The sequence below is a fragment of the Colossoma macropomum genome, unplaced genomic scaffold, assembly GCF_904425465.1.
Source record: "Colossoma macropomum unplaced genomic scaffold, Colossoma_macropomum, whole genome shotgun sequence".
Classification (NCBI taxonomy): Eukaryota; Metazoa; Chordata; class Actinopteri; order Characiformes; family Serrasalmidae; genus Colossoma; species Colossoma macropomum.
In genome coordinates this window covers 38693-50757 of record NW_023495049.1, presented here as the reverse complement: position 1 = coordinate 50757, position 12065 = coordinate 38693, and the positions used below count along the sequence as shown (strand labels likewise).

General features: G+C 37.9%; 1 protein-coding gene across 1 annotated transcript; it reads left to right on the top strand.

Moving 5' to 3' along the window:
• Window positions 1–67: 67 nt before the first annotated feature.
• LOC118800968 (integrin alpha-M-like) lies at window positions 68–11523 on the top strand. The gene is made up of 16 exons (XM_036561149.1): window positions 68–333; window positions 1245–1387; window positions 1509–1657; window positions 2967–3098; window positions 3361–3434; window positions 3728–3869; window positions 4226–4324; window positions 4575–4654; window positions 5768–5854; window positions 6063–6141; window positions 6910–7005; window positions 7443–7523; window positions 7665–7775; window positions 7952–8065; window positions 10838–10948; window positions 11056–11523. Exons 2-16 carry the CDS (start codon window positions 1360–1362, stop codon window positions 11152–11154), a joined length of 1482 nt encoding a protein of 493 aa, XP_036417042.1. The 5' UTR covers window positions 68–333; window positions 1245–1359; the 3' UTR covers window positions 11155–11523.
• The last annotated feature ends 542 nt before the right edge of the window (window positions 11524–12065 follow it).

Here is a 12065-nt window from a genome sequence, read left to right as displayed (position 1 = left end):
AATAATTAGCTGCAGAGGGTGTTGTAATTCCTTTCACTTCAAATCTACAAATATATATGTGGCCAGGTGCCTAAACTTATGTGTAAATGTAAGTGCAGCTCAAGTGCAAAGGGAATGGTTGAATAAAAGTTGGCTTAATGTCAGACTCATATCTGACAGTCTCTGACTTATATGACTGTGTCTGTTTGTGTGATGACAGAGAATCAGTGGTTCCTCAGTACAGACGGGTCTGCGGTTCTTCGGCCTGTCTCTGAGTGAGTCTGCCCTGGACCACAGTGGAGACCGTTTGACGGACATCGCTGTTGGATCCAAAGGAAGAGTCATTCTCCTCAGGTTCAGTCAAATATGATCAGTAACAGGTGGAGCTCATCTACACTCATGTGTTCATTTTAATACCCTTTAATACCCTCATACTTCCCTATAAATCAGTTTATAACACAGTTCCTACTTACCTCTCCAGAAACTCTGCTCTCTGCATTCTGCTGCCCAGGATTTTGGGTTATTATTATTATCATATTATTACCATTATTATTATTATTATTTACTATTATTATTATTATGGATCATATATCAGTTTCATATTCTTTTGGACACTTTTTATGAGGTATGTATGTGCATCTTTAGACATCTATTCAGAAATGTCATGCCTAAATATGAGAATAAGTAAACATAAGCCCACCCTAAAACCCCGCCCTGGCCATATAAGATAGATTTAAAAAATAGGTCACATAGCATCATTTAAATCTGATCAAATCTGTAAAAATGTAAGACCTTTGATTTCAAAGAGATGTTGCTGTTAATATAGTAGTGTTGTACAACAGCTGGTTTAAATGAATGTTAATGATGTTACATGAAAATTCTTTTAGTAAAGTAAATTTTTTTTGAGCAGTGACAAATCTGAGGGAGGGCCTGGCTTCCTACCCCCCTCCCCCAGTAGACCACCCCCCTCCCCCCAACCATGGCTACGCCCCTGATGAAGACATGAAAAATGTTTGAAAGTGACCGTAGAAGTGCAGTCCATTAGTCGAAATTGAGATTCCTAGATTTGGAGTAAAGTAGACTGATTGTATGATTTATAGGACTTTATAAGTCCTGAGCTTTTTAATTTCACAATTTATTTTACATGAACATTTGTGAAACAGATCTGTTTGTGTAACCAGTCCTTGCATGAGGCCCACTGTATTTCAAAGAACATTTATATTCTCATGCATGTTTATGTTAATGTATATGTTTGTGATACTCAGGTCCAGACCCATTGTGTCCTTGGTGACCAAAGTAACCTATAGTCCATCAAAAATCCCCACCAGACCCACTGACTGTGTGAATCCTCTGGAAAACACTCTACGCTTGTGCTTCACTATGAGTGGAGTGAACACTCAGATAAGAGGTCTGTACATCTAACTTCATTGCTTTTTTAGAGAAGTAGTTGCTTCACTTCCAAATAAGAGCTGTGACTTGTTGGAAATTTGATGTAGCAGGTGATCTGTGATCTGTTCTCTTCTGTTTAGGTTTGGCTGCAAATATTAACTACACTTTAAAACTTGATGCGAAGCGACAGAACTCTCGGGCGTACTTTTCACCTAAAAACCGCCTTCTAACTGATAAGATGACTGTTCGCCTACAGGAGGTGTGCAACAACCACAAGTTCAATATAGAGGTGAGTGAATGGTTTTGTATATTGTGACGAGGCAGGTGTTTATAAAATTATTATTTTTTTTAAATTTATTGACCATTGCTATCAGGCCCTGTGGTCAACAAAATTGTTCCAATATGAATATAAGCAAGCTAACACTGCTGTGCACTGAACGGAACATCATAAAACAGGCAAGTACACAAAAATACCCCAAACAAACCAGCAGGCTTTGTCCAGTGTGGCAGTTAAGTTGCTTTGGCAGTAGTAGAGTACATTAGGATAGCTGGTTTTCTTATATAAAAGGGTTGAAGATTAATAGTAGACTTACTTCCATGCGACATCAGTTCAGTGCTCAGGAGTGTTAGCTTACTATTAGAATGGATGTAGCAATGTTTGTATTTCAACTCCTTAACAACCTTGTAATTTGGATCCAGTGACATTCAGTGGGAAAATGGACGCAGGACAAAACATATCGGGTTTGGAACGTTTTTGTGTAACACAGGGTGAGATACACACACTGATGGGATCTGTGCTGTACGTGAGATCTGAATTTGAAAATAAGCCATACAAACAACTTGAAAATAGATTATTTGGCTCCAAACTGAGTGACTAACACTGAACTCTAGGAAGCAAATGTTGGCAGTCACATCCTAAAGTCATTCCCTTTAAGATGGGCCGACCAGACTGTGTTATTAAAGTAGAAATGCTGGTATGTAAGCAGATACTATAGTAAGCAGGTCAGGTCTTGGTTTTTGAGGCACCCATCTCCATCCTCCAGCTGTAAATCCTACAAACCTGTGTCCTTTTCCAGCTTTTAGACATATAAGTGAATGTGAATGCATTATTGATTAGTAGAGATGAGCATCTTTTTAAAGCTTCTTGTGTGTCAGCTCATATTTGTAGTACAGTCCAGTGGGAAAGGAAGTCATGAATGACTCAATAGCTCCTAAAGATGAATGTAATACTCAAACAAATAAAGAATAATTATGCTGCATGTATTTTATTGTTGAAGAATTTACCTCATTTTGAATTCTCCTATATTAACAGTGTAAGATCAGCAGTGTTACATAACATTTATTGGTCATTCCCTTTTTTGGATAGCTTTACCTGGGTGCTGATAATTGTCAATCACCATAATTCATCATACAGTATTTCAACATAATTTAATGAAGTTTCTGTTTACCACATGTTGAAATAACTTTTTATATGTCATCCAGCTCTGATCAAGGGAAACTCACTACATTAAAAAAAGGTAAAAGGCACACAGAGGTTCAGTGAAAAGCTCAGTGTGCACAAAAAATCTGTTTTTTCTTTGCTTTTTTGTCTCACGCAGGCCTGCGCAGAGGACGCTCTAAACCCGCTGTCCAACGAGTTAACATTTACTTTTGAGGGCCTCCCTCTTAGTGGACAGGACAACTTAAAGCCTGTACTTCACCCTGACATAAGACACACCTCAGACCACAAAGTAAGAGCTGATGGTTTACAGTAAGCCTTTCATCTTCAACAGAAATATACATCTGCTGCTATTAAAGATGTTATATAAGGAAAAAACAGATGATACAAAACAAACTCAGCTGCATTCACTTTTCACACTTCAGATATAGTTTATGAACATCTAAATGAAATCAAATGAAGAATTTTACCTGATAACCTGTGTAGAATAATGCATGTTAGACGTAGCATTGGCACGTGGCTTTATTAACTATATCAACTATATAATTACACAGCTGGATTTTGAAATAGACTGTGGACCCGACAACATCTGCATCGACAACCTCAAAGTGGATTTCAACTTCTCTGGGTAAGACATTAGCGACAAACCCATTAACATGACAGTAATTATGATGAAGTCACTCCATTCCTCTATACTGTATTACAAAAAACATGTATTTTTAGTATTTTAGTATTAGTATTTTAAAAAAGTGGTGTGGAAAAATATAAAAAAATGATATTATTTAGTCATCGAGGCTGTTAAATACAGGTTCTCTACTTGTACTTAATGATCGTTTGACTGGAAATGAAATAAATGAAGGGGGGTCTCTTACCTTCGCTCAGTACTGAACTTCTTACATACTTCATTCGTATTTGTTTCAGACACTCAGACATAAAAGTTGGAATAATGCAGGATATGAATGTGACAGTCTTTGTGGAGAACAGAGGAGAAAACTCCTACAACAGTCACGTCAAGCTCACGTACCCCTTTGGACTTTCCTTCAGGAGAGTCACCAGCAGACAGGTAAGACCAGTGCTGTGAAATGTGAGATCTGTTATCGAGAAAGGAAGGAAACACTGTAGTTAACAATGTGGTTTTGAGCAGAAGAAAGAAATCGGTTGCCATGAGTGAGTGGAGAGCAAGTTTGCTCATCTGTTTAGTCTTGATTGGTCTCAAAGTTGACTGATACAGACTGATACAAACTGATATGAGTTTGAGTGTTAAAAATTGCAGGAATGTATTTTTTAGTTAACAGAAATCATTAGGGCTCCTCTGAAGGCCCTGAGGGTTCTTCACTGACCTGTACACTACCAGACTGGGCTACTACTCTATATGAGCAGATCACAGAGACCTTTTAAGTATGTTTTCTACCTTATCAGGGCAGAGTGGAGTGCGTATCTGTGGACAGTGATCAGAAAGGTACACTTGGGACGACCACCTGCTACATCAGTAAACCCATCCTCAGGGAGAATTCTTTGGTGAGTCACAACATCATTGTTTATTTGGACAGACTCATCAACGGTTGCACAGTTAGCTCATTAGTTTAATAAAAATAGTTGAATATAAATGTTCAGTGTAAGATTAGAGGTTTTAGGTCACATTTGATTTAGTCTGAGTAAAGAAAAGGTTGAGGGAAGCTGAACATTGACTACAATTACAAACAATGTTGTCTCTGCAGGTGGTTTTAGGGATATGCATGCTGCTAATGTTTCTATGCTCTTATTCTAGGCTGTGTTTGAGATCACATACAGCATAAACAAAGAAAGTAACTTTGACAGGATGGTGAGTTTCACTGCGACTGCTGACAGGTATGACCTGATATTATACTGACACACATATCAACTGTATCTATGTCTAAAAATGAGATCTTATAAGAATTTAACTTTTAAAAAATCAACTTTTAATGACTGACTGTGACTTTCTTCTTGGAGAAGAGTCAAACATTCATACATTGAAATGCTTGTGGTGAAGCTCAGATCATTCACTCTACGACTGTACAACGTCAGAAAGCAAAACAAGGAAAAAGAGAGTTTACAGGCAAAAATACCAGTTACTGAATATGAATTAATATTCAGTGTCAAATGATAGGATGAAACTTGATTCAGCATGAAGCCACAAAAATGTAGTTTAATGGAGAGTTTTATTTAAGGCTGTGGCTGTGAGAGGGAGAGGATAGGAGAGAGGGAGAGAGGGAGGGATAGAAAAAGAAACAAACTCCAGGCTGTATCTTATAGCTGAACACAACTGTACAGTGTCACAACCAATCAGGAAAAACTCCTACAAAATAGGATGACCACTGCTGCAGGGGGTTGGTGGCTCGAAGAGAGAAAACAATTACCAACAAAAGAGAGAAGGTGCTTCTACCAGCTACGGCTGAGATGCAAAAAAAAATTGAAATATTTGTCAAGAAAAGAGGTGCTTTATACCGAATTCCACTCTAGACTGTAACAAAAGGAGGGCATCCAGTTAAAAACATGTTCAGGGCCTTCACAGGACAAAATAAGTGAACTCTCAAGAAACCATATAAAGAACACAAATAATAAAACATGATCTCTTTTTCTATCACATGATTTTCCCCGCTAATTTAACCTCTTTCTGCAGTGCCACCTAGTGGCCATTCAAACACAATACAAACCATTTATGTCATTCTTGCATTAAAACTCTTTCTCTGGTTTCACAAAGACATTTTGTGATGAGATGGAACTCTGTTACATAACCCTTTATTAATAGTAGAAACAAGCTGAGTGGTCAGAAAACGAAGGGGAGAATCAATGAAAAGTTACAGATACATTTTCATTGAAAGTGTCCGAACATATAGATGCAGTCGAACATCTATATAGATACACTATGATTAAACCTTTCCCTGTGTGCTCTAAACAAACCCTGTCTACTTACTGACTCACTCTTCTCAAACCTTACAGTGGCAATGATAAACATGCAGCTGACAGCGAACTGTCTAAAAATAAAACCATCGGTGTGAAGTACGCCATCTACGTCGCTCTAATAAGGTCAGTTCTCCCTGTTTACCCTCCTGTGTTCTTACTGCTGTCTGTTTTCTAGTAACTCAGTCATCACCAGCTCCCAGCACAGTAGAGCTGTTTAGCCCCGTGTGACTGAGCTGTGGTGTCTCTGTCTGGTTGAAACTGTAGCACCATTTAGTCCTCTCGATATCAGCTCAGTGACTGTAAATAACCTCCTTTTACTGATTTTGTCAAGGCACGAGAATTCCAGCATCCACATTAACTTCACTGCAGGGAAGAACAACCTTGAGAAACCTGTCAATCACATATTCAAGGTATGAGGAACAAAGAGCTGTGGAAGCCCATTCTCACCATGTGGAGGAGGGTTTTTCTGGCAGCAGTATGTCAAAACGTTGAATTAGTATTTTAAAATTATGACTTACTTTCTTAAAATATTGAGTTTGTCTTTCGAAATAAGGACTTATTTATAATATTGACTTAGTATCTCAAAATCATGATTTACGTTTTTAATGTATTGATTTGGAATCTCAAAATAATGACTTACTTTCTTAATGTATTGAAAAAGTATTTTAAAATACCGACTTACTTTCTTAACATAGTATCTCAAAATAATGACTTACTTTCTCAAAATAATGACTGATTTTCTTGGAATATTAACTTAATATCTCAAAATGATGACTTTTTTTCTCAAAATATTTATGAAATGTCAATAGCTTGAAATAATTATGTATTTTCCCAGAATATTGATTTATTGTCTTGAAAATAATATTGTAAATGCATGACTGATTTTGAATATATATAAGTGATTTCTTAAGAAAATGACTTATTATTTGAGATACTATTAAATTGTGAGATACTGAGTTATTAAATTTTAGAAAGTAATTAATTATTTAGTATATAAATGTCATTATTCTCACCTACTCAATATTTAGAAAAAAAAAAAGTTTTTTTGAGATACTAAGTCAATATTTTGACATACTGCCGCTAAAAACAGAGGAGAAAAATAGGGGGTTACTTAAAGAACGCTTGGGCAGCACATAAAAGAAAGGTATGGATATTCTTGTTCTCTATCGCTCTGTCAGGTGGAGAATGACCTGAGGGATGTAAACCTCACGATTCTCATCAGAGTACCAATAAAACTCGGAGAGAAGGACATCTGGGCCAATAAGAACTTGCAGGTACAGTAGCATTATTAACAAAGTCACACGGGGCAGATTAACTGATATGTGGTGGTCTTAACTAGACCTCTGTCTTGTAAGTTACATTACTTTTTTAAATTGAATAAATGTCTGTCTCTTTAATTAAAGCCCCTCGTCTCAATACTGTGTCATTTACTGTGTAAGACAGCTTATATCGGCTTGTGATTTCTGGCACAAGCTATTCATAAATATTAGAGTTTGCTTTATAAATATGTTATTCAGTGCATTTACATGTGTTTACAGTCCCATTGTAGGCAGTGTTAAAGTGTTACCCTTTAGTTTAAGGGCCCTTTTGTCAGTACAGTGTAACGGTCTGGGTCTATACCCCCCCCCAAACAGTGTCATTTACCTTGTAAAAGTGAAATACTGACAGACGCTGTTCATAAACTGCTCTATGCCCTGTGCTGTGTTTTTAGATTCCAGACTGTAGCATGGACAGAGACGAGAAACCCACAATCCCTGATTTTGTGGAGGCACTAAAGAAACATCAGTCGGTGGTGAGTAACTGTTACACCTTTAGGCATCAGTATTCTTACCAATCAATTGTGTAATAAAGGCTTTGCAAATTCAATATTATAATCAGTTCCTTTATTGTGTGTGGAGTAATGTAACCAGTGGAAACTCTCTGTTGGGTGCAGAACTGCTCTGTGGCTGTGTGCAGACTGTTCAGGTGTAGTGCAAATCTCATGAAACGTGACCTGAAATTCTACAATATCTCTGCTAATGTCAGCTCTGGCTGGATTGAACAGGTACATTAACCTGAAAGCACCATAGACACATCTGTCTTTCTATCCCTATACATAAATATGCAAAAGCTCGGAGGCGCCCTGGTCAGATTATATTGCATTTTTACATTTTGTTGATTTTCTAAGTGCAAACAAGTTAACACATCTCTATTAATATCTTTTGTTGTATCCTCTCTTAGACCGGACTCCGATCAGCAGTTTTTGAGCTGGTCAGTACAGCAACTCTGGAATACGACAGAAATAAATACATCTACTATTCTTCAGACTCTTTGCACACGGCACCCGTTAGAGAGGTAAATGAACTGAGCGTCTATTTTTAAACATAGCTTTTATGTATTTGTGCATCTATACAGGCATTACTCTATATTTCAGTGTGAGAAATACCTACCAGTAGTGGGGGGGGGGCTGCTAACTCTGAGCTCATCCTCACATTACTGAGATCTTCCTCATCTCCTCTTCTGTCTTCAGCTTTAGAAATGAGTAACAATTCACTCTTTCCACCAAACTCTTGGGAAATTGGGTGAATTTTCAAATTTACAAATATGCTACGGTAACTATAAAGTTTCAGAGTTCTCCTGGGCTGAGTTGCAGGTACTAGGCCATGAGGGACCAACTGGGTGAACCAGTTTACTACAGTGCCACCCTGAGGCAGAACAGTGCTGCCTCTTTAGTTAATTAAGAACGCCAAAGACAGAAGCTTGCAGATTGTGGGTGAAGCGACTAAACAATGACCTTTCCCTCAGTTTGTATTTGAGCATCTTTTTTGAGACATTCAGGGGTGCAAGAGGTTAATTAGGGGCTCCTGGACCCCCCGTTGTTTTTGTTGGGCTTTACTTCTACAGTCAGTGTGTTCTACAGTCATGGGCTAACAATGTCTTAATGATTTTTGTTATATTTTGACTATATAATAATATTTAATGTAACATTTCACCTTAATGAAAAGGTCTGTATAACCATCTGAAGAATCTTTGTACTCCAATATGCTCAGAATCAATAGATTCAAGTTGCTGTTGCTTATATGACAAAAATGAAAATTCTGTTGGGGCGAAAGCCCAAAAAAACATACCGATGCTGATTGGAGCTTTAAGAACATACTATTTACGCTGTGAGTGCGGTCATGATGACTAGGTTGGGCACTTCTGTTTCTGTAAATGATGTTATCATATGTTGTTGCCACACTTATTTCTCATCACTGCTAGAGCTGCAGAGAGCACAGCTAAATAAACCACTGTACTACACCACCTCCACTCGCACAGAATTTCCTGTTATTTTGTCACAGATAAGATTGAAACACAGAGACCACAGTCTGATGACAGCTCCTCTGTCTCTGTGACCCGCTGCTCACGTGGTGGACTGTTTGCACGTCTCTTCACCTTTCTTCTCTTCTGGCTCTCTCATTGGCTGATGCCTGAGTCACTCGTTCAGTTTTGTCGCTGACCACCTCGCACTACGGGACTCATGAAGGTTTAAAACATGTTTGAAAGTATCGAAGGTCCTCTGATCACTCCACACTCCAGAGCTCGATCAGAAAGACAAAGAGTGACTCATTTCCACTCTCACACGGCCAGATCATCCATGTGGATGGATTTAAACCTATAGAACCAATCAGATTAAGGGCAGATTTTTTATCAATGGCTAATTTCCACAGCCACAGAAGCCAAAGTCTCATTAGTTGTACCCAACTACCATAAAGCAAATTAGCTTAAAAGGAAACTGCACCTTTTTTTAAAAAAAAAAATTCTGCATAATTCAGTCACTAAGATTCATTCAGAGTGGTTTGGTGTGAAATGGTTCAGATGTCTTTACAGTGGTGGTGATAGGAACCAGGGGTCGCCATGACTACAACACAGATATAGACATTTTAATTAATATCCAAAACCACCAGTATCTTCTGAGTTTTCATGTTCATGGTGGTAAAACTGTGGAAAACATTATTTTGCCTCAAAACGTCTTGCATGTATCCCTCCACTATGAGTGAATTAGATAGAAGCATTTCACACCAAACCACTCTGAATGAGTCTGTTTACGTCTCAACCATTTCACATGTTAACCATTTAATTATTCAAAAATTGTAAAAATTGCTGGAGTTTCCTTTTAACCATGGTGTTCTACCAGTGAAGCTGGGCTTTGGAGAGGAGCTCACAGAGCTGTTGTTTCTCCTTTCTCTGCTGTCACTGGGTGTCTGAGTTGCAGAGCTTAGAGTGCAAATAAAGAAACCCTATGAAACCAAGCGTCTCATCGGCAATCCATTCTGAGAACTGGTTTAAATCTACTGCCAGGGGAGTTATGGCGCGTTCATATCCACGCTGACCACAATGAAACATATTAGCATGTAGAATTGTAGTTTTCTGTGATCTACCCTGTTTTCTCTCACTGTATAAAAGATGAACGAGGCATTCTTTACCATTGGATACACAGTGAAAACTCAGGCTTATTATTGTTTTATCACACTAAAAATGATAGAAATTTGTGATGCATTTCTATTGATGTTTTCACTCCTTTAAAAATGTCATTTCTGACACAAACTGAATACAAATCTATTCATTTTAATTGTTAGATCACATTTATTACATATCAAAATAAATGCAGCAACAGTGCTGAGAAATCGCACCATTAACAGAGAGGAGCAGATTAAACATCAAGTTGTTTAAATGTTTTAAACAACTTCTATAAATCATAACCACTGAGCCACATTGCTATCTTTTAGCAACTGTAATGCTGTTTGTATGATAACACTCACCACTGCAGTTACCCTAGTCACTCTCTGTTGAACATAAACTGGAATCTCACAAAGGAGATAAATCCGACCTCTGCCAGAAAACAAAAGCTTAGAAAATGTTGTTTAGTTGTTGTGTTTAGCTTTTAACTCTATTTGAAATCATTTTAGGGTCTTTTTTAATTAAATCTGACTTTGGTAAAGTCACAAATCTTTAGGGTCATTTAGATACATTTGTAATCCAGTCGACGGCCGCTTTCAATCTGAGCACATTACAGTTTGAATTCATTTGCCAAAGAACGATTTGCTTTACGGTCAGTTTATACTGTGTGCATCTGTGTGTGTACAGATTAATACCCAGGTGGAGGTGTATGAGGAGAAGAACATGCTTAAGGAGATTATTGGAGGAGTGATAGGAGGGCTGCTGCTTTTGGCTCTCATCACTGCTGGCCTCTACAAGGTCAGTGCAGTTATTGTTTTCACTCTCTACTCCCACCTCATTACTTTCAGCACTGGAAGGCTCTGCTGGTCTCTACATTACGGTTCTTCTCTCATTATCACCTCTAGGCCGGCTTCTTTAAGAGCCAGTATAAGCAGATGTTGGAGGACGCAGGAGCCGGGCCTGAGGGGGCCGGAGAGGGGGCGCAGGCGCCTGGAGGAGAATAAACCCTGCGGAGTGACCGCTGTGATTCTGATACACAGTTACTCACCTATATTTGCCAGTTTAAAACTTTACTGTGTACCATAAACTTCATACTGATCTTTATACTGTGTGTCTGTAAATCTCCAGTCTTAAACTGGTTTTCTGTAGAAAATATGTTCAACCCCTTAAAATCCCAGCATTATTTCATACCAAGGGCTATTATTCAGTAACTACTTGGACTGCAATGCAAACTGGCTCACACTTATTCTTAGGTTATAGGAGTGTGTAGTAAATCTTTGGTTCTGGCCATTTAAGGGGTTAATGTACACCAGTAAACGTTTGTGGAGGCCTAGTTTTCAAAATGTTTGCATTAAATATCAATGTTTTCTGGTTTTCAGTGTCTTAAAGGGCTCATATCTTACATTTGTCTTGTTTTTTGAGGTCCACTTATAATGTTTGTGTGTTTTCTATTCCAAAAAACAGTCTTAGCTCATTTTCCAGCCTAAACAGGCTGTTTTTTGTTACGGTGCCTACTAATATATGTAAATGACCACTGTTCTGATTAGCTGCCTCATTCAAAAAGCAGTCCAGGCTGAAACATTCCCTATAACAGTGTGAATGGGTGGAGTGAAACTGCTGTGAGCTGAATAGGTGGAATTAATTTAACGTTGGTTTTTGGAACATCACACAAACAATTCATTCAAAATGCTTTTGCAGCTCATGTTCCACATCTGGACTGTATGAATGGTACATTTTTGAAACTTTAACAATGTTTACATACAACATCAAACTCTTCTGTTTAAAAAAGTGAGTACATGTTGATTTTCCATGATATGGGCCCTTTAACATTTTAATATATTAAAATCCAACCAGGTTTATTTACAGAGAAACTGTATTGTGATTGTAAATATTAGTGACAGTGATAGTTTAGGAA